Source organism: Talpa occidentalis, unplaced genomic scaffold, assembly GCF_014898055.3.
Source record: "Talpa occidentalis isolate TD23 unplaced genomic scaffold, MPIMG_talOcc4v2.1 talOcc4.8, whole genome shotgun sequence".
Taxonomy (NCBI): domain Eukaryota; kingdom Metazoa; phylum Chordata; class Mammalia; order Eulipotyphla; family Talpidae; genus Talpa; species Talpa occidentalis.
In genome coordinates, this window is record NW_023605194.1 from 19,618,815 (window position 1) to 19,644,560 (window position 25,746).

At 41.8% G+C, this 25,746-nt stretch overlaps 1 protein-coding gene across 3 annotated transcripts in view; it reads left to right on the forward strand.

The window, feature by feature from the left end:
- Nucleotides 1-25,746, forward strand: part of ARMH3 (armadillo like helical domain containing 3) — a 196,237-nt gene that overhangs the window by 29,091 nt on the left and 141,400 nt on the right. For all 3 annotated transcript variants that reach the window (XM_037497405.2, XM_037497406.2, XM_054690559.1), the window contains 10 exons: nt 1,802-1,845; nt 3,460-3,520; nt 5,549-5,595; nt 6,111-6,186; nt 8,592-8,685; nt 13,385-13,486; nt 17,010-17,068; nt 18,823-18,888; nt 19,710-19,779; nt 21,756-21,816. In XM_037497405.2, the coding sequence (XP_037353302.1) occupies nt 1,802-1,845; nt 3,460-3,520; nt 5,549-5,595; nt 6,111-6,186; nt 8,592-8,685; nt 13,385-13,486; nt 17,010-17,068; nt 18,823-18,888; nt 19,710-19,779; nt 21,756-21,816 (680 nt within the window). The remainder of the gene's footprint in view (nt 1-1,801; nt 1,846-3,459; nt 3,521-5,548; nt 5,596-6,110; nt 6,187-8,591; nt 8,686-13,384; nt 13,487-17,009; nt 17,069-18,822; nt 18,889-19,709; nt 19,780-21,755; nt 21,817-25,746) is intronic.

The window sequence follows — 25,746 nt, forward strand, 5'->3', positions numbered from 1 at the left end:
GGTGTGTGTGTGAGAGGATTTACCAGAGACAGAGTGGGGAGCAGAACAGATGGATCTACTGAAATACACTGCTGAGGGGAACAGCTGGCGAGACAGGAGAGGACTACTGTGCCATGTGGGTTAGTTCCCTGGCTGGGGATCAAACTCATGGTGCAGTGGGTGCAGAGAGCTTCATAGTGCTGAGTCTTAACCCCTTGTGCCACCAGGGAGGCCCCACAACTGCTTTATCTTCTATCTTTCATCATGTAAGGAATGTTTGAGTGATTGCTCATCATGATGAAGTGATTGGTTATTTTTTATGTTATAGTGTGTTGAGATTGATTATTCTATAGTCAATAAATTACATTTGCAAGAATAAGAATTAGATAATAATTCACCACCATGTACACTTTAATATCTTGTAATTTTTAAGTCAAGTATACTTCAACAAAGCTGAAATTTAAAAAAAGGAGAGAAGCCCTCAATGACCAAATGCTGGGAGGTATTTTTTTTTTAAGATTTATTTATTTATGCATACAAGAACTGGGGTACAGGCCAGAGGCATGGGAGGGTGAGAGAATCACCAGAGACAGAGTGTGGAACAGAACAGGTAGACGACTGAAATTCACTGCTGTGGGGAGCAGCGGGCGAGTCAGGACAGGTCTGCTGTGCCATGTGGGTAGCACCTTGGTAGGGGATTGAATTCGTGCTGCAGTGGCTGGGGACAGCTTCATAGGTTGCTTCTTAACCCCTTGTGCCACCAGGGAGGCCAAGATACCTTTTTTAAAAAAAATTAAATATTTATTTATTTATTTATACAAGCAGGGTACAATCAGTCAGAAGCGCGGGAGGGTGAGAGAATTCACCAGAGCCAGAGCAGGGAACAGAACAGGCAGACTGATGAAATACACTGCTGAGGGGAGCAGCAGGCGCAGCAGGAGAGGTCTGTCGCGCCATGTGGGACCCTTGCCTGCGGCTGGGGATGGAACTGGCGCTGCAGAGGCTGCGGGCAGCTTCACAGCCCATCGCTCAACCGCTGAGCCACCAGGGGAGGCCCCAAGATACCTTTTTGTAGCACTAACCAGATGATATTTATAGCCTGACTTGGAGCAACTGAAACATGGTTGATGATATATATCTACTATATATACCTTTGAGAATTTGGGAAATAGAATCTAATTTCTGAATACTGAGAGGAAGAAGAGGAGCAGGTATCTGGCTTTATTCTCTTTTCATCTTACCTTCTTCTGTCTTCTAATTTCCTTTATAAAAAAAAGCACATGTAATTCATCTTGTGGCCTTAACTGATCTTGGTGTTATGCTTAGCAGGTTCTCAAGGAAAAGTTGATAATTACTTTAACCTTTATTGAATGATTCTTCAGTTATTCTCGTTTTTACCTGTGGCCTGAAAGAGAGTGACTTGTCTATATGCATCTTCATTTAGCATGGGACTCATTGTCACTTTTATTGAGGCTGTTTTAGAGACAGATGAGAGCTTTTTATTTGATTATTCTAGCTCAAGCTTGTCTTTTGAGGTGAAAATAATCCCAGTGAAATTGTCAGTGATCTGCCTGGTCTTGTTTTATCCCTTGTTACTTTATTTTGATTACATCTGGAAACATGAAGTAAGATAATTATATTAAAGAAATATTTCAACAGAAGTTCCTTTTGATGCTTTGACTTTGTTTCCCAGGATTTCTGTCCTTGTTGCCCACTTTTCAGGTAGAACTTCTTGGGCTTGGATCATGGGAATATAACAGTGTTTTCCCTGCTCTACTCATTGCTTCACTATTTTACTTGTGGTATCTTTTTTCTTTTCTAGGGAATGGGGCTTGTGATTGCTCAGGCTTTATCTGAGTACAATAGGTAAGTTCACATTTCCAGAAGGAAAGGATCAACTTTTCATTTTAATTGGTTGAGTAGGAGCAGGTGTGCACAGTTCCTAGGTCAACTTCTCTTACCTATCCTATTAGTACAGCTGCTGGCAGATGTATTTGCTCTGGCTTGGCTTGATGACTTTAGCAGGGGTTGTTTCTAATACCAAGGGGAAAGTTGCTACGAGGTTAAACTTTTGTTTAAGCAGTTAGGCTTATTCTTTTGCAACCTTTGATATTTTATTGCTGAGCATTTTAATTAGTTTTCTAGCTACAAGTATGCTCTTCCATTTAGCCCAGTGTATCGTACAAATATCATTTTCTTTTTTTTTTTTAAGATTTATTTATTTATGCATGCAAAAGCTGGGGTACAGGCCAGAGATGTGGGGGGTGAGAGGATTCACCAGAGACAGAGTGGGGAACAGAACAGGCCAAATGACTGAAATACACTGCTGAGGAGAGCAGTGGGCGAGACAGGAGAGGTCTGCTTCGCCATGTGGGTTGCTCTCTCGCCGGCAGGGGATCTAACTCGTGCTGCAGAGGCTGCAGATAGCTTCATAGTGCGGTGCTTAGCCCCTTGCGCCACCAGGGAGGCCCTCAAATATAATTTTCTATGTAAAAAGGTTGTGAAGCACTGCTTTTTTGTGCACTAAAAATAGGAGAAAACATACTGAATTAATTCTTGTTCGACAGATGCTTCTTTTTCATCAGAAATGAACTGCAACTTACCAGCATTCATGTCTATTCTTTTTTTTTTAAATATTTATTTATTTATTTATATAAGCACTGGGTACAGTCAGAAGCGCGGGAGGGTGAGAGAATTCACCAGAGCCAGAGCAGGGAACAGAACAGGCAGACTGACGAAGTACACTGCTGAGGGGAGCAGCGGGCGGCAGGAGAGGTCTGCATGCCATGTGGGACCCTTGCCGGTGGCCGGGGATCGAACCGGCGCTGCAGAGGCTGCGGGCAGCTTCGCAGCCCAGCGTGCTCAACTGCTGCGCCACCAGGGGAGGCCCGTTCATGTCTGTTCTTGAGACTCTCTTCAGTGATGCTTGCTTTTTCTCGTTATGGATGGGGAAGAATCTGGTATTCAGTGAATGGAAACCAGAAATGTTTCTAGTCCTGGCAATGGCCAGGCAGGATCTTTCTTGCTCCTCTCCAGACTTCCCTCACACACAGTTGGGTGTTGGAATTTCAGATCTTCCCATTGCCACAAATAGTTCACAAATTTCTCTCCTCTTCCTTCAAAAACAAATAAGATTTTCACTGTTAGAGCCTTAAAGTAATTTCACTGCCACACTTTTCAAGTAATAGTCTGTTTAGGAAATAAGTGGATCAGCCATATGTTAGAGCAGTTTCACACTTTTGCAGTTTGCTTTCTAAGTCTCTCCCAAAGTAGCCAGACATTTTGGGTACACACTACCTCAAGAGCAGATGGGTGTCTCTTAGCTTGCAGGGGAAATGACAGTGGCTGGATTGTCATAATGCTTTTGTTTTCTGGAGCAATTGAATTCTATGAATACCCTGCCCTGACTACTTCGAATCCTGAGGACAAAGACATACTTGATAATTAATAGTAAAGTTCAATTTAGTTATTTTTGTTCAGGCAGTATAAAGACAAAGAAGAAGAACACCAGAGCGGTTTTTTCTCTGCTTTAACAAATATGGTAAGTCCTACTTGTTTTTCCTCTTCTGCTCAGAAATATGTGAGTCTGCAGGGGTAGACAAATCTAGACTTAAGTCCAGATGTCTGAGGTGATGGCTTGATGAAGGGTGAGAGGCTGCTCAGAGCATCCTTTTTTGAGAACTGTATCTCTAAGTGGTTTCCAAACCCAAGTGAAATAGGGGAAAGGAGAGCTCTGGTTTCTCTGGGATTAAATTTTTCAAGTTAATCAGTTTTTAAAGGCTATAAAAAGGCACATATTAAATCAGACTTTGCTTCCTAACGAGTTACTTCTATTTGAGGACCAGAATAGGAAGGTTTAGATCTGAGTTCAATCCCGAGTGTTCCTTGGCTGCCTGCTGTGACCATTTAACCCCTTGTAACTGGTCCTGGAGTTGAAGGATTGGTGGAGTGGGTCTGAGCCACTCCTTTAACAGCTTAGGGTCTGGACTGAGGTGCATGCTTCAGAAAAGTTACTCATCTAGTTTGCAAGGCTCCTAAGCAAGGTTTCTCAGCCATGGCAGCATGGGTTTGGGCCAGATAATCGGACTGATTTTTCTGAGATAAACCTAAGAAGTCTGAGCATCTGGGCAGATTCAAAAAGTCTGTCTTCTTGGGCATTAGTATTCAAGTGATCAGCCCTAGGGCAAGACAAGTTTTGTATCCTTTGTAGGAAGCAGTGTCCCCCTCTCCCTAAAAATGCAACTCTCTGTCAGCTTGCCCGGTCGGTGGCTATGCCTTCTTCCCTTCTTTCTCAGAGCATACTCTCAGGAAAGGGCTTGATAAACTCCTTTTTTTTTTTTTTTAAAGATTTATTTATTTATTTATACAAGCACTGGGTACAGTCAGAAGCGCGGGAGGGTGAGAGAATTCACCAGAGCCAGAGCAGGGAGCAGAACAGACAGAAGGACCAAAGTACACTGCTGAGGGGAGCAGCGGGCGGCAGGAGAGGTCTGTGCGCCATGTGGGACCCTCCTCCTGTACTCCTTTTTTTTTTTTTAAAAAAAAATTTATTTATGCATACAAGAGCTGGGGTGTAGGCCAGAGGTGTGGGGGTCGGGGGCAGGTGAGAAAATTCATCAGAGACAGAGTGGGGAGCAGAACTGGTGAACTGACTAAAATACACTGCTGAGGGGAGCAATGGGCGAGACTGAAGAGGTCTGCTGCGCCATTATGTGGGTCAGCTCCCTGGCTGGGGATTGAACTAGGGAGGCGCTTGATAAACTCTTTAACTCTGAAGCATAAATGAGTACAGGCTCTCAGTGGTCAGAGCAGTATGAGTGCTGTATTGATATTTGGTTAATGAAATAGATGTAATTACATTCTATTACTCCCAGGGACTGTTACCTTTTAGCCAAGAAGAAAAAAATTCGTACCAAACAAATGAAGTTTTAGGTTATTAGTAAGAAGGTGGAAAAGGGATTTTTAGAGTGATGAGCATCTTTCTCAGTGCCTTACATATTTGAGGCAGCCTGTTCCATTTACTCATTTGGTGGTTCTGCCTGGTTTTTCTGCCTGGGACACAAACCAAAGATTCTGTGGCCTGAAAGGTGAACAGTGGGTCTCATGTAGAGAAAATTTTGGCCTGAAACTCAAATGTTTTGGTCTGAAGACAATACTATGTTGGATGAAGGCTTGCTTTCTGTGTTATTCTTCATGAGTTAGTTTCTGGCTTCAAATAAGCAATTTTCAGGAAAGATGAAGAATGAGGATGTCGTCTAGGTTAACATTTACTCACAGTCAGTGATTACTAAACTTATACATTGAAGAGGACAGCTGGACAGAAGTACTTGGAATGTGTAAGTCCCTTTAAGGAAAGAAAATTTAGTGGAGTTCTCATTAGTTCATTTATAACTTCTTATTCTTTTAAGATCTTCAAAATTGGCTGCTTTTGGTGAGTGTGACTGGTGGACTGGAGCTCCAGGTACCCTCAAGCTGCAAGCAGCTTGGCTTTTCACCCACTAAAGGCTTCTTAGGCACAGGCTCTTCTCACATTTCCTGCAGTGTCTGCAATTCCCCTTTCCTCCCACAGGTCGGCAGCATGTTCATAGCGGATGCCCATGAGAAAATCTCAGTACAGTAAGTGCCTGACATTCTTGTAGTGTCTTGAATTTTATGGTGAACAATCTGGATGTGAGAGTAGGAAATGTAACCTGTTGCTAATCTTTTACAGATTCAAGCCTTTTTGGTGATTTATTAAGTATTTCTTGAGTTTTAAACAGAAGTGACCTGTAGGGAATTCTGCTTTGGTCTCATGTATTGAGCCGCAAGAAACTGAAGAATTGTTCCCATTAGTCTCTGGATTGAAAAGAAAGAGGGCTCTGTATCTACTCCAGTTAAGGATTTAACTGGATTAGGATGGAAAAGTGAGAGGGGAAATAGTGAATGAAATAGAGAAGAACTAGTCCTCAGGAATAAAGTTAAGACCCTGACTCTGCCTATGAATCTTTTACATAAACCCAAAGGGAATAAAGAGCATTAGAAACTCAAAGGGATTGATAATGAGGAGCTGGGGCAAAATCTTATCTTGATGGCTTATACTGTTTTAACTCCTCCACTATAAGAGCATCTCCCATTTGTCTTTTTTCCTTCAGAACCAATGAGGCCATCCTTCTGGCACTTTATGAAGCTGTTCATTTAAATCGTAACTTCATCACAGTATTAGCCCAGGTTGGTTATATTAAAAACTCCAGTCCTGTTCTCCCTGAATTTCATACAGATTTTTCCTTTGAAAAGCCTGTATAGACCCTGCTTTGCATTGGTAAGTGGTGGTAGCATCGAGTTGCATCGGTTGCCTTTGCTTCATGAAATCCTCAAATATGTGTGCTCCCATGTGGTGCTGGAATGGTCAGATAACAAGCAAAGTTAATTGTTTCACCAGTTTACTAATCTGTTAACCTAAATAAATTGAGATAACTTTATTTTGCTCACTGGAAATCCCCTGGTATTATTGGCCATGTGGATTTTTGTATCAGGATTTCTTTCTGCTTTCTTTTTTTTTTATAGAGGCATGTTTTATTTATTTGTTTGTTTGTTTGTTTTGTTTATTCATGCACTGGGTACAGTCAGAAGCACGGGAGGGTGAGAGAATTCACCAGAGCCAGAGCGGGGAGCAGAGCAGGCAGAAGGACCGGAGTACACTGCTGAGGGGAGCAGTGGGCGGCAGGAGAGGTCTGCGCGCCATGTGGGACCCTCCTCCGGTGGCCGGGGAGCAGCCGGGGATCGAACCGGCGCCGCAGAGGCCGGGGCAGCTTCGCAACCCAGCGCTCAACCGCTGCGCCACCGGGGAGGCCCTGCTTTCTTTTTTTAAAAAAAGATTTATTTATTTATGCATACAAGAGCTGGGGTGCAAAACGGAGGTGCAGGGATGGGTGGTGTATGAGAGATTTACCAGAGGCACAGCGGGGACCATAATAGGTGGATCTACTGAAATACACTGCTGAGGGGAGCAGTGAGTGAGACAGGAGAGGTCTGCTGCACCATGTGGGTCACCTCCCTGTTCAGGGATTAAATGTGCTGTAGTTGCTGTGGATAGCTTCATAGTGCTGACACTTAACCCCTTGCACCATCAGGGAAGCCCTCTTTCTGCTTTCTAAACCACGTTGGAAATACAGAGAGGAAATAGGCCAAGTCACTTATCGTCTTACCAACAACTTCCAGAGAAGAAAAGTAAAAAATACCCTGTGCAACTTAAGGCTAGCTGTTAACAGAAAATATGGTCTACAGATGCTGAAAGTGGGAAGTCACAGAGCACTGAGTGCTGGGTCACTTGCCTCAAGGATGTATCCTTAGGAACTGGCACAGAGGCGACTATTTTAGGCCGAGAACTCAAGTGTTGTTCATGAAAGCTGTCTTAAAAATGTATAAAGTGTTTTTATCTTAAAGTCAGACTAAAATATATTATGTAGATTCCTTTTAAAGAAAAGTTTTCTTATGCTTTTTTCTCAAAGAGTAGAAGTATATGGAATCCAGTGATTGTGGTGGGTTTTTTTTTTTAAGATTTATTTATTTAAGCATGCAAGAACTGGGGTACAGGCCTGAGGTATAGTGGGGGCTGTGAGAGGATTCACCAGAGACAAAGTGGGGAACAGAACAGGCAGGCTGACTGAAATACACTGCTGAGGGGTGCAGCAGGCGAGACAGGAGAGGTCTGTTATGCCATGTGGGTAGCTCTCTGGCCATAGAACTTGTGTAGCAGAGGCCGCGGATGGCTTCACAGTGCTGTGCTTAACCCCTTGCGCCACCAGGGAGGCCCTGCTGATTTGAGTATTAACAAAAAAGTACGATCATGCTTAAAAAGCAGTGTGCTGGTTTAGGCTCTGCCTAGGAGGACACATCATTTTTCATGATTGATAACATATAAGAGACTATGTCCACTATTCTCACTCTGCTCCTTGTTTGCTTTCCACATTGTATAACTGATCTTAAAGAAAGGTAAGAGGCTGGTAAAGCTATTGGGAGAAGAAGGAAGTAGCTGCTCCTCAGCTTAATTCTCAAGAGCTGATGTGGCTGGGATGGCTAAGGAAGGTCAGAAACAGAAGAGTCATCTGTTGGTTCCCAGTAGATGTCTCCTGATGCCTCCTCATCTTACTCCTGTTTGTTGTCGACCAAGAAGGCTGCCATCGGTGTTGCTTTTTTTATAGTACCTGTTAGCCCCTTGGCTCACCATCATTTATTAGTCAATTGTGTGGTCATTAGGGCAGTCCATAGGTGTGTGTTAGATTGATCTGATGAGAGTAGTTCCTTCCTAGGTTCAGACAGGATGGCAAAGACACTTTTCTTTATATACTACTACTATGTATTTGTTAACACTACTTTTTTATTTGTGTGGTTCTGCAGAAAACTTATGTAATGGGAATTTAGTTGCTTAAAGAAAAACTAGCCCTCAGAGCTCCTTATTAGAGGTTAGCAAGCATCAACAATAATCTGGTACTCCTGGGAACTAAATGCCAAAGCAGTCCCTCCAAGAGCTTTCTGTCTAGTTATGAAGCCAGGAATACCAGAAAGAATATTAAGCAGTGGATATTCAGGTCTGGATTGTCTCTCTTTTTTAACTCATCCGTGTCCTTTTTCAGAGTCATCCAGAAATGGGCTTGGTGACAACTCCTGTCAGTCCTGCTCCAACAACCCCAGTCACCCCTCTTGGGACCACGCCACCCTCCTCTGATGGTAAGCCCACTGTCTCTTTTGTTTTCTTCATTAATATGATATTGAATCTCTGAGGGTAAACGTAACTGTGTTGACAACAGTCGTTGATTCTTCATTTAAGAAGTTGTCTGTCCTTCATGACTCCAGAAGCTCCAGAGAAAACTTGGGAAAGATAGTTTTCTCTGTAAGAAGCTTCATAACTTAAGCTCATCCTCCTCAGAGCATTCGAGGGAATGCTACTGAAAGGGGCTTCAGTGATGCCTGTACTGCCCAAGTGTCAGGGTACTTCTGAGGTCCAGATGAGATATTTTATATATATCTCACTGAAATAAATGTGAAATAATAAGTTTACTTCATGTTATTATTTGTCAAATGAGGGAATTGAAGCCAGAGAAATAGGCATTGTGCTTAAGGTTAGTGAGTTGGGACTAAGAACCAAGACCTGGGATGGTGTCTTTTCACTGCTGTATGCCCAACGAAATGCTGGGTATATTAATCACTTAGTAAATATTTGTTGAATAAATGAGAAAGTGAACCTGGCATTTACTCACTATTATGTGTCTACCAACCATAGAAAATGACAAACTTTGAGTGTATCGTAATAGGGAGATTCTTCTTCTCCTAAAAAATAAGACTTCTCCTAAAAAATAATAATAAAAAAAATTTCCTGCCTTGTAAATCTTATGGCTGGAACATACAAAAAAAGAACAGACAAGAAATTATGAATTTTGTCCAATACGCTTCTTGTCCTGAGAGTTGGTTCTATGGTAAGTTGAGTGTGTTTGGCGGAATACCTTAGCTTAGAAATAGTCTTTGCTTTAATGTTTTGCCTTAAATGTTGACCTCATTCTGTGTAAAGAAGTACAGGAAGTCTAATTTTGATCCCTTCTTTGTGTCTCTCTACTGTCTGAAATAACCTTTGATCTACTTTCTTGCCTTTAAATTCATATAGCACCTATGGCACTAGCATTTCAAGGTAGTGCAGACACTATTGGTGCAGAGCATTTGGCAGAGAGGTGCCATTGATACTCATGTTTATGGTAGCAGATTGTATCTGTTTAGAACTGAAAGTCAAATTCCAAAATATCTTAATGAGAAGAAGCAAGTAGTGAGGTTTGTCTACTTGTTTCTGCTTATTCTGGTCATTAAATAATCCAATGGAAATACTGTTCTTTCTCTTTAAGAATGAAGCCTGCCTGGTTACCATGGATATCAAAAGACATATATGTGTGTGTATGAGTGTGTGTGTGTCTGTGTGTATTCTGAGTTCCATGTGATGTTGGGGTTTAGATGCTTTAGAGAACTGCCTTTCAAACTGTTCATTATGAACACTTCCACCCACACATTTGATTATGCAATGGCAGGATTTGTGCTTACTTACAACCAGTGAGCTTTTTTTTTTTTGTAGTGGGAAGATGGAGTCAGCCCACTTTCAAATGACTGTCTCCCTTGATGAAGGGTGCTGGGAAGAATTATGAAGCCAGAGATCAAGAACTAACACTTCCTTAGGAAGGAGATTTTAGTTTGTATATGTGCTGCAGAAATGAGCATGGGAGATTTTAATTTGTGAGGAATTTTATTCTATCTCTTCTTTTTTGTTCTTTTTCCTCTCTTCTAACTCATTTCCTTTCTGTAAGGGGTCCTTGGTATTATAACCTTGCTTTTAGATTTTGTTTTTTAATTATAGTGTTGCTCAGTAGCCCAGTTATATTTAAAGGTATGTCACTGGAGCCATTATTTTTAACAGCCAGCAGTTTAGCTGTAACATTTGTTCTCAGCTCAGACTTGACATTTGACAATTCAGCCTTGGCATGAGAGGACTTTTTGGTAAACTAAAAATACATACACTTCTATTTTTCTACATATTATATAAGACAGTTTTCCAGTTATTGCTGTGTGTGAGTGGGAAAAAAGTCCCACTTACCAGTTAGTCGCCTCTTTGTATTGGACAAAGGAGTGGTTATGGCTCTGAGTTTCAAAACAGGCTGTAGTTTGAAATGACAGTCTCAGGTCATTAAGCCATAACATGAGTTAAGACCTTTTAGTATTTCAACATAAAAATATATTTGTCTTTTATGAGTTCTTGGGGACTGCGCTGTGGGAAAAAGCCAAGGGTTGGGCATGTTAATTTCTTCTCATAAGGCTTTTTGCTGTGCTTGCTGTGTATTAGGGATACATAATATGCAAATGTTTCCCATTGTTAATAAATATTCTCTGCATACATCATAATAATTCCGGAGGGATTCATTATAATTATGAATACTTATTATGAATAATATCCCAAACTCAGCTGAGTCTTCATGGGTGAAAATACAGCAGAAGGCTGTAGAATCTCTAGCTTCTCTGGGCAATCATGAACCTCCTTTTGCTTATGTGTAATGTCTTAGCACTTAACAAGATTTCTCAGTCTAAAGTCTTAGAAACTTGGGAAATCTACATTAAGATTATTCTGTGTGGGTCACTGCTCATTGTTCACTGGGACTGTGACGTGCTCAGAGAGTAGGGAGGAGGGGAGTAGGTTCTTTTGGAAACTGCAAGCAGCTGAGTATATAAACTCAGTTCCCAGGGCCTCCCCAGTGGCGCAGTGAGTTGAGGGAAACACTGTGAAGCTGTCTGTAGCCTTTGCAGCGCTGGTTCGATTCCTGGCCGGCCAGAGAGATTCCCACATGGCGTGGCAGGCCTCTTCTGTCATGCCCACTGCTCCCCTCAACAGTGTATTTCAGTCAGCCTGCCTGTTCTGCTCCCTGCTTTGTCTCTGGTGAATTTTCTTACCCTCCTGCGCCTCTGGCCTGTATAAAAATACAGGCCAGCTCTTGTATAAAAATAAATAAATCTTAAAAAAAAACAACAACCAACAACAACAACAAAAATAAACTCAATTCCCAGGCTGTCCCAACTAATAATGTTCATTTGTTGTCAGCCCCGTATTCCTTTTGGAGGCAGGGGTAGGGAATTGCTTAAGGAGTGGAATTTGAATGTAGTTCTACCTTAACTTTTTCACCTTCCATCTTGGTTATTTCCAGCCTAATGACTTATTCTCAAAGTCAAGCAAGATTTCTCCTTATTAGGAATGAATTGTCATTTTTTTTAAGCAGGAGACTCATCAAAGCAAGCCTCATTTTTGTTCACTATAGATCTTTCCCTTAAAGGCAGATCAAAGTGTCTTTAAGAAGGGTCCTAAACCAAAAAAAAAGAAGGGTCTTAAACCTTGAGGGCATTATGCTAAGTGAAATAAGTCAGTCGAAAGAAAGCTAAACATATTGGATGATTAAAAAAAAATAAAACAAATGAGGGCCTCCCCGGTGGTGCAGCGGTTGAACGCTGGGTTGCGAAGCTGCCCGCAGCCTCTGCAGCACTGGTTCAATCCCCGGCTGCTCCCCGGCCACTGGAGAAGGGTCCCACATGGCGCGCAGACCTCTCCTGCTGCCTGCTGCTTCCCCTCATCAGTGTACTTCAGTCTGCCTGCTTTGCTCCCCGCTCTGGCTCTGGTGAATTCTCTTACCCTCCTGCGCTTCTGACTGTACTCAGTGCATGTATAAATAAATAAAAATAAATCTTAAAAAAAAATAAAGACTTGGGCCTCCCCGGTGGCGCAGTGGTTGAGCGCTGGGTTGCGAAGCTGCCCGCGGCCTCTGCAGCGCCGGTTTGATCCCCGGCTGCTCCCCGGCCACCAGAGGAGGGTCCCACATGGCGCGCAGACCTCTCCTGCCGCCCGCTGCTCCCCTCAGCAGTGTACTTCGGTCCTTCTGCCTGCTCTGCTCCCCGCTCTGGCTCTGGTGAATTCTCTCACCCTCCCGCGCTTCTGACTGTACCCAGTGCATGTATAAACAAAACAAACAAACAAACAAATAAATAAATAAAACATGCCTCTATTAAAAAAAAAAATATATATCTTTAAAAAAAAAAAAAAAAAACTATCTAAAAAAAAAAAAAAAAAAAATAAAGACTTTATTAAAAAAAATAAAATGAAAAAGCAAAATAAAACAAACACAAGCCCAGACTGTAAAAACAAAATAGTGGGACGTGAGGTGGGAACTGGGTGAAAGGGGTCAATTATGTGGTGGGGGATGGACTTTTGGTAGCAATCATTATATAGTTTACATGATGTCAGAATATAAAGCTAGCTACCTGAAACCTGGATAATGTTATAAACCAATGTTACTTCAATTTATTTATTTATTTTAAAAAAGATTTATTTATTTGTTTGTTTGTTTATTTGTTTATTTATACAAGCACTGGGTACAGTCAGAAGCACGGGAGGGTGAGAGAATTCACCAGAGCCAGAGCGGGGAGCAGAGCAGGCAGGACCGAAGCACACTGCTGAGGGGAGCAGCGGGCACTGCAGGAGAGGTCTGCGCACCTGTTACTTCAATTTAAAAAATAATAATAATAATAAGGGTCCTGAACCCTTTTGGGTTACTAGGAACTCTAATTTGAATCAGAATACCCTTTTTAGAATGTTGGGAGAAAAGCACTGTACTTGGAAAATGACCCTCCTAGGTATGAGATAAGAGCTTTGAACTTAACCTTATGAGTGGGAAGACCTCTAGAGGACTAGGAAAAATAGATTAAGGTTTTATGGTGAGCACTTGGTCATCCCGCTGTTGTAGAAGCCTATTTAGTGACTTCCTTGCCTGCTGGCAAATTGGTTATTTAGGTGGAAGTGTTTGATGGAATGTTACAGGCTAAGTTACAGGCTACTTCATCTGTTCTATTTCAGTTATAAGTTCTGTGGAACTCCCACTGGATGCGGATGTGCAGACCAGTAATCTACTGATAACCTTCTTAAAGTATAGTTCAATCGTCATGCAAGACACCAAAGGTAACACATGCTACTTTGGGGTTCAGGTGTGTCAGGCAACTGCTTAACTAGAATCAAGGAGCAGCATTAATATTTTGAAGATTTGACAAAGGAATCATTGGGGCCTCCTGGGAAGGGTAATGGTCCTGATTACTGGAAAACAGTGATTTCTCACTGCCAGATGGCAATTAGGTGGTGTTGGGAAAACCTGGAGCTGGAGAGAATGTTTCAAAATAGAACGGGGAAAAAAATGGTCTCTACAAAAACTAGCAAGTCTTCTTAGCAGATTTTGGTAAGTAGATGCAAACTCTTTTGTGTGGGAAGTGGGGGGATTAACACACTTCAGGGAATTCCCTTTTGAGGACAAGAACTGAAAGCAGCAACTCATGGTGAGAATTAGAGGACTGTGGTACAGAGTATAGTAGGAAGAGGTGAGATTCAGATGAACTGTGTTCTTAACACTTAAAAGAGAAGTGTCAGTACCCACCCCAGAAATGCAGAGTGGAAGTGGGAGAGAAATGGATATTGGAAAAGTTTGAGTTTCTTATGTCTGGTTTCCTGTTCTTATTTGTTGATGATTTTTCTATGATCTTTTAACTGATGGTAGGGTCGTAGAGTGATTTGTCTAGGAGTGAGAAGGAATGAGAGGAAAGCCATGCAATTATATCTCAATTTCTTTTTAAACTCAGCTTTATTCTTTATACTGGATGTGTATGACTGTTCACAATATTTATTTCTGTTCTTTTTAAAATTGTGGTAAAACATACATACCTTAAGCTTTGCCTTTTTAACTGTTTTTAAGTGTCCAGTTCAGTGGTATTAAGCACATTCACATTGTTGTGCAGCCATCACCACCCTCATCTCCAGAACTCTTCACCTGGCAAAACTGAAACATTGTGCCCATTAAATATAGGCCCCATTCCTCACATCCCCTTTGCTCGAAGTCCCTGGCAATGACCGTTCTGTTTCCTGTCTATGAATTTGATTATTCCATAGTTAGCTTGACTACTCTTTACCTTATATATGTGGCATCTATATAGTTTAAAATTCTCTGGGAACACGCCTCTTATTTCATGGTGACACTGAGATAGCATTTTTCCTCCAATTTTTTGAAATTAAAGATTTCTGATAGGGGCCTCCCTGGTGGCGCAGGGGGTTGGGCGCCACACTATGGAGTGATCCACAGCCTCTGCAGCATGAGTTTGATCCCCAGCCGGCCAGGGAGAAACCCACATGGCGAGGCAGACCTCTCCTGTCTCCCCCACTGCTCCCCTAAACAGTGTATTTCAGTCAGTCTGCCTGTTTTGTTCCCCACTCTGTCTCTGGTGGATCCTCCCAGGCCCACCATCTCTGGCCTGTACCCCAGCTCCTGTATGCATAAATAAATAAATCTTAGAAAAACAAATTTCTGATAGAGAGGTTGAGAGGATCATACAGTGATTGCTCATATATCTATTAACATTTTGCCATGTTTGGTTTGTCTCAATTTTTTTTGTTACTGTCATTTTAAAGTTACTTGCAGACATCATCCTTCTACTTTATATCTTAAGTACTTTGGCATGTATCTCAAAATAAAAGGCATTTCCTAGATACCCATTAATATAGCTAAAAAACAGCAATAATTATATTTTATTTATTTTTAAAGATTGATTTATGCATACAAGAGCTGAGGTACAGGCTAGAGACATGGTGGGGTGAGAGGATTCACCAGAGACAGAGTGGGGAACAGAACAGGCGGACTGACTGAAACACTGCTGAGGGGAGCAGCGGGCGAGACAGGAGAGGTCTGCTTCACCATGTGGGTTGCTCCCTGGCCAGCCGGGGATCGAACTCGTGCTGCAGGGGCTGCGGTTTGCTTCATAGTGTAGTGCTTAACCCCTTGCACCACCAGGGAGGCCCAGCAATAACTTAATACTATCATGTAATAGTCACTCCATTTTCAGTTTTTCCCAATTGTCTCAAAAGATTTTTTTCTTTCATAATTGATGGCTTTAAAATTATAGCTTGCATTTTAAGAAAAGATTTATTTTTATTTGTTTATGCATACAAGAGCTGGGGTGTAGGCCAGAGGTGTAGGGGGTGGGGGGAGTGAGAGGATTCACCAGAGACAGAGTGGGGAGCAGGATAGGTGGATTGAATGAAATACCAGCTGAGGGGAGCAGCTGGTGAGACAGGAGAGGGAGAGATCTGCTTTGCCATGTGGATTAGCTTCCAGGCTGGGGATCTAATTCATGCTGCAGTGGCTGCGGACAGCTTCATAGTACCGAGACTTAACTCCTTGCACCACCAGGGAGGCCCCCACTTTTTTTTTTAAGAGGAGAGAGTTGCAGCCTTTTCTCTGGGAGTTGGTTGTTAGCTTTTGGGGAAAGGGAGGATAGAGCTAGATTGTTAGATAGAAGAGTGGCCAGGGATAGGTAGAAGAGTTTCATGAATCTAGTTTTGTATACATAGGGACATTTCTCTTCTGGCTGATGTAAGCTACAGTGAATATCAGACAGGGACATCATGACTTTTTGCACTGCCTATCTCTGAGGCTAGGCCATGTATTTCTGAACCACAACCTCCATTATACCCTCTAATTGTCAGGTATTAGATGATAGGAAGTAACAGATTAATGTCATGGTGAGTTCTATTATCTCAATCCTCTATCACTAATCTGTTAGTAGAGCTTCTTCTGAATGGACTGTTACCTGGGTCATGTCCAAGCCCACTTGAAACATGATAAGCCAATTGTCTGTTTTGGATAGGCTGGTATGACCACCTTCTTACTTCCACTTCACCCTTTTTACCTACAAAGATCCTGGAAAGTAAATAAGCTTTGATGGTTCTGGTAATTGGCAGTGAAATAGTAACTCTTTCTTGGTCATTTGTGTGGGCTTAGAATCCCGATAGCACAGTTGCCTTCTTTTTAATAACTAGAATGTAAGTTTGAAAAACTAGGCACCTTTCTTTAGTTCAGTGGTATATCTTGAGTGCCTGTTGCATAGTATGTACTAACTAAATATTTTTAGAGTAAATAGCTTTGATGGGAAGAAAATGACCAAGAGTTCAGTTTCCTGGTTATATATAATAGACACAGTGCAAGGACCAGGGTTGGCCCCTGGTCTTATTTTATTGCCAGTTTTTATTAACAGTTATGAAACTTTTCTAGATTTTGTGGTAGATGGGTATAAGTTGGTGGATGGGTGGGGGTGGGAAGGGAATGAACCTGACTCTTCAGAACCAAAGTACTGATATGGAAGCAAAGGGCCAGTCTTGACTTGGCTCATGACAGTAAGGACCATTGCAGTGATTAGATATCTCTCAGGAATGTGGTCAGCTCTCCATCTGATCATCAGAACCAAATTTTTCAGAAAAATGTCCTCTGGGAGAGTTCTTTTGCCTTGGAGAAAAGCAAGAATTATTCTAGTAGTACCTTAATTTTCATTCATGTCTTTGGTGTAGAGAGAAATTGTAAATGTTCTTTCTGATGATACAAATCTTTCTTTTCTATGGAAACTTGATCTGGATGCATTTGAGTGAAGGGTGTATTTTTTCTTTACAGATGAGCATCGGCTTCACAGTGGCAAACTCTGTCTGATTATTCTTACCTGTATTGCAGAGGTATTTTTCACTTTTTAGCTAATCTAAAAAGTGCTGTTGTTTTCAGCCCTTCTATCCCGGTTCCTCTCTCCTGTCTTTGGGTCCTATAACTTGGGACAGAAAATCTTCCTCCTGTACTGTGTTTTTTTTTTTTTTTAAAGATTTATTTATTTGTTTATTTATTTATTTATACAAGAACTGGGGGATAGGCTAGAGGTGCGGGAGGGTGAGAGGATTCACCAGAGACAGTGGGGAGCAGAACAGGCAGAAGGACTGAAATACACTGCTGAGGGGAGCAGCAGGCAAGGCAGGAGAGGTCTGCTACACCATGTGGGTTTCTCCCTGGCCAGCTGGGAATCGAACCAGCACTATAGAGGCTGTGGACAGCTTCACAGCACTGTGTTCAACCCACTGTGCCACCTGGGGAGCTCCCCCAGCCCCATATTGTTTTTTCCTCCTACTAGAATGTAAGCCCCCAAAGTAGGTACTTTGTCCCCTACATCAGCATATTCTCAGTGTATGGCGCATATTAGAGCCTCATTAGTAATTTTTGAATGAATTAATATTGAATTGTGATATAACTACTGTAATTGAGAACTGGAATATTCTAGCTTTTAAGAGTTTTAAAAAAGAGACTTAAGCCTCTTTAGCAAAAATAATTCAACCCCTTTGAAGCTGCTCATCTTAGGTCTTTTGCATTCAGCAAAATGAAAAAGGACCTCAGGTTTCCTATTGGCAGGAATGCAGAGAAAAAAGCTAGAGGGGAATTTGAAACTGAATAAAGTTGGACTGATAATAGTTTAGAAAAGAACAAGAGACTGAAGACAATAAAATGATGTGCTTCGGCTTTGAAAGGACGCACTTTTGTTTGGATTAATTAGGCTTGAACTCACCCAGGATCCTGATGGTAGCACAGGTCTGGTAGAACTTGAGTCATTTAGAGCTAAATTTGTAGCTTCAGTCCCCCTTCACTATTCCTTACTCTGATCTTTTTAAAGAGAAATAGTAAAGGTGGTCCAGGTGGAGCAGTGATCTTTCCCTTTTATGTTCTCTGTGAAAAGATGACCTACTTTTTATCAGGTTAGGGGTAGCTGGTTATAGGAGAGCTGCTTATTAGCAGCGGACCTAGTATAATTGCTTTTCAAAAATTTTTCTAAGAAAATCTTTAAAGGAGTTGTTTTTCACAAATTGTAACAGTTCCTAGTAATTGGAGTCTGTAGTTATGTCAGATCTTCAGAAAAGGTGCTGGGAAAGGGCCAAGGGATGTTATTAGTGATCCACAGTGAGAGGCTTTTGATTTTCTATCACTCTTCAGCAAAGCCAGATAGACGGGGTCTTACCTACTACTTGCTGCCTGGGTAGCAATTTTCTCCTGCTGTGCCCAAGTTCCATTCCCAGTGGAGGGCCTTAATAGTACTTTCTCCTGCAGAGTCTAAACATGCATCCTGCAGCCCCTATGAAAATCTTCAAGCTGTCACAAACAGAGCAGGCTCCTTGGGCAGATGGGAAGGAAGAGAGACTAAGAGAACAGATTTCTCTCAGCATTTGCCTCATGTTTCTGTGCTCTTTAATTTTTGTTATTTGTGATTTGCTTAGAGATTTTTGACCAGTTAGAAACACTGGGAAATTAGGCTCATCCCACAGGCTCTCCAAGTTATCCATAGGAGTTGGTCTAAAAGTCCAAGGATTTGTAGGAAGTGTGGTAGATTATAAATTGAGTTTCTTATGCATAGCTCTTACTCCTTACCTTTTCTCTGTATTTTGATTTTTATTAGGATCAATATGCCAATGCATTTTTGCATGATGACAACATGAATTTTCGAGTAAACTTACATAGAATGGTATGTATGACTCTTGCGTCTTGTTTCTTCTTAGAGAAAATATGTATGATGGCAGGATGGGAAGGATGAAAGTGATCCTGCTACAACAAATGTGGGTGAAAACTTGTGCTGAAGGGCTCTGTTGAGGGTTGTTCAGCAGACCCAGCCTGTTGTGGGTTTTTTTTGTGTGTGTCATGAAGCTATTTGTTACTCAGGAGAGAATGGAAAGGCACACAACCATATACCCATTATAGTAATATTAGAATGTATCAATATTGTAGATTTCAACAGGAAGATGGTTCTAAACCTGTAGCGTGATCTTTGACTAGCTAAGGCTATATAACTGCTTTGATTTATTAATCTGAAAGGTAGGGGAAATAGAAGGTGAAGGTTCAGGGAGTATCCTTAAACTTGGAGGTATGTTAAAAAATACAACATTGAGGCTCATAGTTGAAACTTACTTTTGTTTTTTCTCTAACTGCTACTGTTATTGCCATTACACAGTCACTTCTTCTTTTTCTTAATTGCTATTTTATTACCAAAGAAAAGTACCACTATACCACTTTTGTTGTTAATAAAGGCACTTATGTGAATAAAATCAAAGTGAAAACAACAGCTTTCACATTGTAGTATGCTCCGGTGCCCTTTGGGGGCCGTTGTCTTCTGTGAATTGTGTTTTTATCATAGGCCTGCACTGATAACTGAGAGGCATTTGTAAACCCCCTGCCCTACTCTGTTTAGCCTCTCTGCAGTACTGCTTTTATTTGCATGAAAAACATGATGAGGAACCTTTGGATGTCAGTTTAGGTGTCTGCTAATTTTGTTTGTTTTTGTGTATGAAGCCTATGAGACACAGGAAGAAGGCAGCAGATAAGAATCTTCCCTGCCGTCCTTTAGTCTGTGCAGTGTTGGGTGAGTACCATCAAAATTGGCATTTTTTTGAGCCAGGGACAGGTTTTTATGATTAGTAGGAGAAATGGATCCTGGTTGATGTGCTTCTTCTCAGACACAGAGTTACTTGTGTTTTTTCCCTGACCTAAGAAACCACTTACATTGTTGAGTTTGATAAAGCAGCCCTAATGAATAGAATGCTCAGTAAAAAAGGTGCTGTTGTTCAAGGTTGAGCCTAAGCTTGATACACGATTTAAATTTGTAGAATATTTTGAAATCTGGGAGTGTGATACCTCCATTCCCTTCTTTTTTTTTTTTTTAGGAGACCTTTGGCTATTCTGGGTTTTTGGTGGCTCCATATGAATTTCATCAATATTTGTTCTATTTCTTTGAAGAATGTCACTGAAATTTTTATTGGAACAGCATTGAATCTGTAAATTGCTTTTGGTAGGATGGCCATTTTGATAATGTTAATTCTTCCAATCCATGAGCAGGGGATGTCTTTCCATTTCTTTGTGTCTTCTATTTCTTTTAACAGTGTTTTATAGTTTTCTTTGTATAGTTCCTTTACTTCTTTTGTGAGGTTTATTCCCAAGTATTTGATTTTTTTAATGGACACGGAAACAGTAATTCGAAAGAGTACCTGTACCCCTATGTTTATAGCAGCACTATTTACAATAGCTAAGGTACAGAAACAACCCAAATGCCCAAAAATAGATGACTGGATCAAGAAGATGTGGTACATATACACAATGGAATAATACTCAGCAATCAAAAAAGATAAACTCGGGAAGCAAATATTGTCTAAAAAAATTAAAAATGATAAATGTTAAAAAAAAAGATAAACGCATGCAATTTGCATCAACATGGATGGAGCTGGAAGGGATCATGCTCAGCGAAATAAGCCAGAAAGAAAAAGAAAAATACCGGATGGTCTCACTCATAGCAGGAATTTAGAAAACCTAAATAAGGGACCAGGAAAAAGACTAATTATAATAAAGAAAAAATCAATAAGTAACTATAAATCAGAGACACACTATGGGGCAGGGGCAGGGGGAGGAGAGGGGGGATTAGGGCCAAAATAAGGAGGGTGGGAATTGTATGGGGAATATAACCAAAATGAAAATGCATACATTATGCAAAAATGAAAAATGATGTAAGAATTATATAAAATAAAATAAAATATTAAAAAAATTTGTAGAATATTTTACTTCTGATGAAGATTATAAATTCCTTCCTCCCCTTCTTGGTGCAAATTAAAATGTCAGCTGGCCAGGAGGCTGGAATTTCAGGGTTCAGATATACAAAACTTTCTTAGAATAAATTAAGCTGAGATGAAGCTGACAGCGCTGACAGATGGGGGGACTATATCTTAGGTAATTTTGTCTCCTCAGAATTCTGTGCATTTTCCTTAGGGGAATGATCTGAACTCTTAAACCCATTTCACTTGGATATGCAGCGCTCTGGTTCCTAAATCTACCTGATTTTAGAAACAGTAATTAAGACTATATAATAAGCCTCTATTGACCCAAAGCCCCACAGACCATTTTAGTCAATACCTGTCAAATTGAGCATGATAGTGAGATGAAACAGACTGACATAACTTTACAGCTGAGTCTCTGGTTACAGGAGTGTGATCCATAATTTTTGTCTGCTTGCTTCATCACTCAGTTCTCAGAATTTGATTTCCCTCTGGCATTTCATATTAGTGCCGTGATATGAAATATCTGTACAGTGAAATCTCCCTTGTTTCTGAATTTATTAGCAGTTCAAGGTATCCTGGAAGTAGAAGAGTGAACAAATTTTCTTATTTACAAGTGGCAGGTGGTAAAAAGTATTGCAAGAAGTGCCTTATATAAAATAAATTTAAGTACATGTGAATAAAAATGTGCCATTCACCATGAGTGCAAAGTATAATTAGAAAGGTTTATTCCAACTCAAAGGAAGGAATGAATTTCATTCTGATTGATACCATTTTTTCTCCTTTCCCCATTCAGACCTCATGGTAGAGTTTATTGTAACACACATGATGAAGGAATTTCCTATGGATCTTTATGTGTAAGTACCATTTGTATCATTTAATGTGTCCAAGTCTATTTCACAGAATTGCTAACAAACTTGTAGTCACAAAATTTATATGTAGGACTTTCCTGGTGTCACTGGGGTTAAAGTCTCAGCACTGTCAAACTATGGCCAGCCACTGTGGAATGAGTTCGATCCCCATCCAGGGAACTAACTCACATGGCGCAGCAGACCTCTCCTGTCTTGCCGGCTGCTTCCCTCAGCAGTGTATTTCAGGAGACAGCCTGTCCTGCTCCCCATTTTGTCTCTGGTGAATCCTCTCACCCCTCGTACCTCTGGCCTACATCCCAGTTCTTGTATGCATAAATAAATAAAATAAATATTAAAAAAATTTCTATGTAAACTGTGGAAAAATACATTGGTGTGTGGTGTGTGGATAAATGTTGGAGTATTTTATGGCCTAGATTTATAAATCTTTCCAGAAGGGAGAAAAATGCAAATCACAATTTGGATTCTTCTCACATCATAACTTCCACTTTTAGGCACACTGCATGAATAGCAGCAGGACTGGTTTACTGAAGTAGTGATCATGGGTGGTTATTGTAATCAACAAGTGTGGAATATCATCAGACTGCTTAATCATCTCTGGGCTTTGGCATCAAAGTAGTTAGAAGGTAGTGAAAGTCCAGAAAGATAGGGCTTCTAGTCCATTCTTAGCCTACATTGTTCTAGTGGCTTAGTTAGATGTCACCTAGCTAGGCAGATTATATATATAGCACCCTGACTGGGAGATTCCTGCTACCTGGGGAGAGCAACTGAAAATCATCATATTTTAATAAAGTGTAAGACTTGAGGCTTTTTTACTTTGCTATTTCTGCATTCTTGTCTTTAATGTGCGAGAACAGCTGTGTTACATCAGTGGGATCCAAGTATGTACATTATCTTTATCCCTTAAAAAACATTGAATTGAGTGTGACAACAGAATCAGTACCTCCATTTTGGGATACTGATTCCTTCCTTTGAGTTGGGAGGTGTGAGAACAGTTTGGTGCACAAAAGTTCAGTGTTAACTCACACAGTGCAAAGCCTGGATCTAGGGAGGTAGAAAGGACTTTACTTAGACTAGAGTAGACCTCCAGCTTTTTAGATTGCTTGTAGCCTGCAGAGCCTTGGTCTCCTAAATCTGAAATAAGATGTAAATTTTACTTTTAGTTAAGTAGGTTGCACTCGCATTTTTCCTTATCTTTCTGGGTATGTAGAAGTAAATCTGTTGCTAATTTCAGTTCAAAGACCATGAAAACCTGGTTTTTATAAGAATTATACGAGGAGTTTTCTGCCTATTTTAGATGGAATCTCTGAACCTCAGGACCTTAGGTTGCAGAGGTGTTTTGCCACAGTTTCTTTCTTTCTTTTTTTTTTTTTTTTTTAAAGATTTATTTATTTATTTATTTATTTATTTATTTATTTATTTATACAAGCACTGGGTACAGTCAGAAGCATGGGAGGGTGAGAGAATTCACCAGAGCCAGAGCGGGGAGCAGAGCAGGCAGAAGGACCGAAGTACACTGCTGAGGGGAGCAGCGGGCCATGCGGGACCCTCTTCCGGTGGCCGGGGAGCAGCCAGGGATCGAACCGGCGCTGCAGAGGCTGCGGACAGCTTCGGAACCAGCGCTCAACCGCTGCGCCACCGGGGAGGCCTGCCACAGTTTCTTTCTAAGTTGATTATTTTACGTTCTAGTTTAGGATAGCTATTTATTATGTAGTGTATTATTATAGTTTCAGTTTATCATTTTCTAGGTAAGAAAACTGAGGCTTGGGATATTAAGTGCTTTTCCCCGGGTTATTCTATTAGAAGTACCATTGCCTTGAACCCAAATTTTCTTATTGTAAATCTTAGGGGATTGCCATCCCTTCTCAGGTATATCTGTTGCTGTGAACAAAGTATGCTAAACATAGTGGTTTAAAACAACTGTTTTTCGGGCCTCCCTAGTGGTATAGCGGGTTGAGCACAGCATTTGAAGCTGTCCACAGCCTCTTCAGCACGGGTTCGATTCCTGGCCGGTCAGGGGGATTCCCAGATGGCGCAGCAGACCTCTCCTGTCATACCCGCTGCTCCCCTCAGCAGTGCTTTCAGTCTGTCTGCCTGTTCTGCTCCCCACTCTGTCTCTGGTGAATCCTCTTACCCTCCTGCGCCTCTGGCCTGTACCCCAGGTATTGTATAAATAAAAAATAAATCTTAGGGCCTCCCTTGGTGGCGCAGCGGTTGAGCACTGGGCTGCGAAGCTGCCCCCAACCTCTGCAGCACTGGTTCAATCCCCGGCCACCAGCGAGGGTTCCACATGGCGCGACAGACCTCTCCTGCCATGCCCGCTGCTCCTCTCAGCAGAATATTTCGTCAGTCTGCCTGTTCTGTTCCCAGCTCTGGCTCTGGTGAATTTTCTCACCCTCCTGTGCTTCTGACTGTATTCAGTGCTTGTATAAATAAATAAATAAATCTTTTAAAAAATATGTCTTAAAAAAAATAAAACTACTGTTTTTCACCTCACAGTTCCTGTGGTTCAGAATCTAGGAGCAGTATAGTTGGCTTATTTTGGCATAGGGTTTTTCCTGAGGCTGCAGTCCAAGTGTTATCTGCAGGCATCTGATGCCCCAAGCTTACTTCTCTGGTTGTTGTTAAACCTTAGTTTCTTATCATAAGGGCCTTTCCATGCGGTTGCTCAACCGAGCAGCTGACTTTCCCCAAAGCAAGTAATCAAGAGAAGAAATGGAGAGTGAAAAGCCACATTGAAAATCTTACTGTCTTTAATAATCTAATCTTGGCCTCCCCTGGTGGCGCAGTGGTTGAGTGCTGAGCTGCGAAGCTGCCCACAGCCTCTGCAGTGCTGGTTTGATCCCCGGCCACTGGCGAGGGCCCCACATGGCGCGATAGTCCTCTCCTGCCATGACCGCTGCTCCCCTCAGCAGTGTATTACGTCAGTCTGCCTGTTCTGTTCCCCGCTCTGGCTCTGGTGAATTCTCTCACCCTCCCACGCTTCTGACTGTACCCAGTGCTTGTATAAATAAAGAAAGAAATCTTAAAAAAAAAAAATCTAATCTTAAATGACATACCATTTCTGTTGGTGTCACAGGCCAATCCCGATACAGTGTGGGAAGGGACTGCACAAGGTTGTGAATGCTAGGAGGTGGCACTGCTGGGGGCCATCTTGCAGGATATTGCTAGTATGTTACATTGCTAGTATGTTACTCCTAGTATGTTACAAAACCAAGATTCAAACTCAAGTCTGTCTGACCCAAGAGGGTCACACTAACTTCTTAGTGTGATAAGTGACAAATCTATACTGATTGACTAATACTGATTGGGGCATAAAAGAAGATAGCAGAGAAATATCAGGTGCGGGCCTCCCCAAGTGGCATAGCGGTTGAGCGCTGGGTTGCAAAGCTGCTCGCAGCCTCTGCAGCACCGGTTCGATCCCCGGCTGCTCCCCGGCCACCAGAGGAGGGTCCCACATGGCGTGCAGACCTCTCCTGCCGCCCGCTGCTCCCCTCAGCAGTGTACTTCAGTCCTTCTGCCTGCTCTGCTCCCTGCTCTGGCTCTGGTGAATTCTCTCGCCCTCCCGCGCTTCTGACTGTACCCAGTGCATGTATAAACAAAACAAACAAACAAATAAATAAATAAATAAAAACATGCCTCTATAAATAAAAAAAAAAAGTGTTTAAAAAAAAAAAAAGAGGGCCTCCCCGGTGGCGCAGCGGTTGAGCGCTGGGTTGCGAAGCTGCCTGCGGCCTCCGCGGCGCCGGTTCGATCCCCGGCTGCTCCCCGGCCACCGCAGGAGGGTCCCACATGGCGGGCAGACCTCTCCTGCCGCCCGCTGCTCCCCTCAGCAGTGTACTTCGGTCCTTCTGCCTCCTCTGCTCCCCGCTCTGGCTCTGGTGAATTCTCTCGCCCTCCTGCGCTTCTGACTGTACC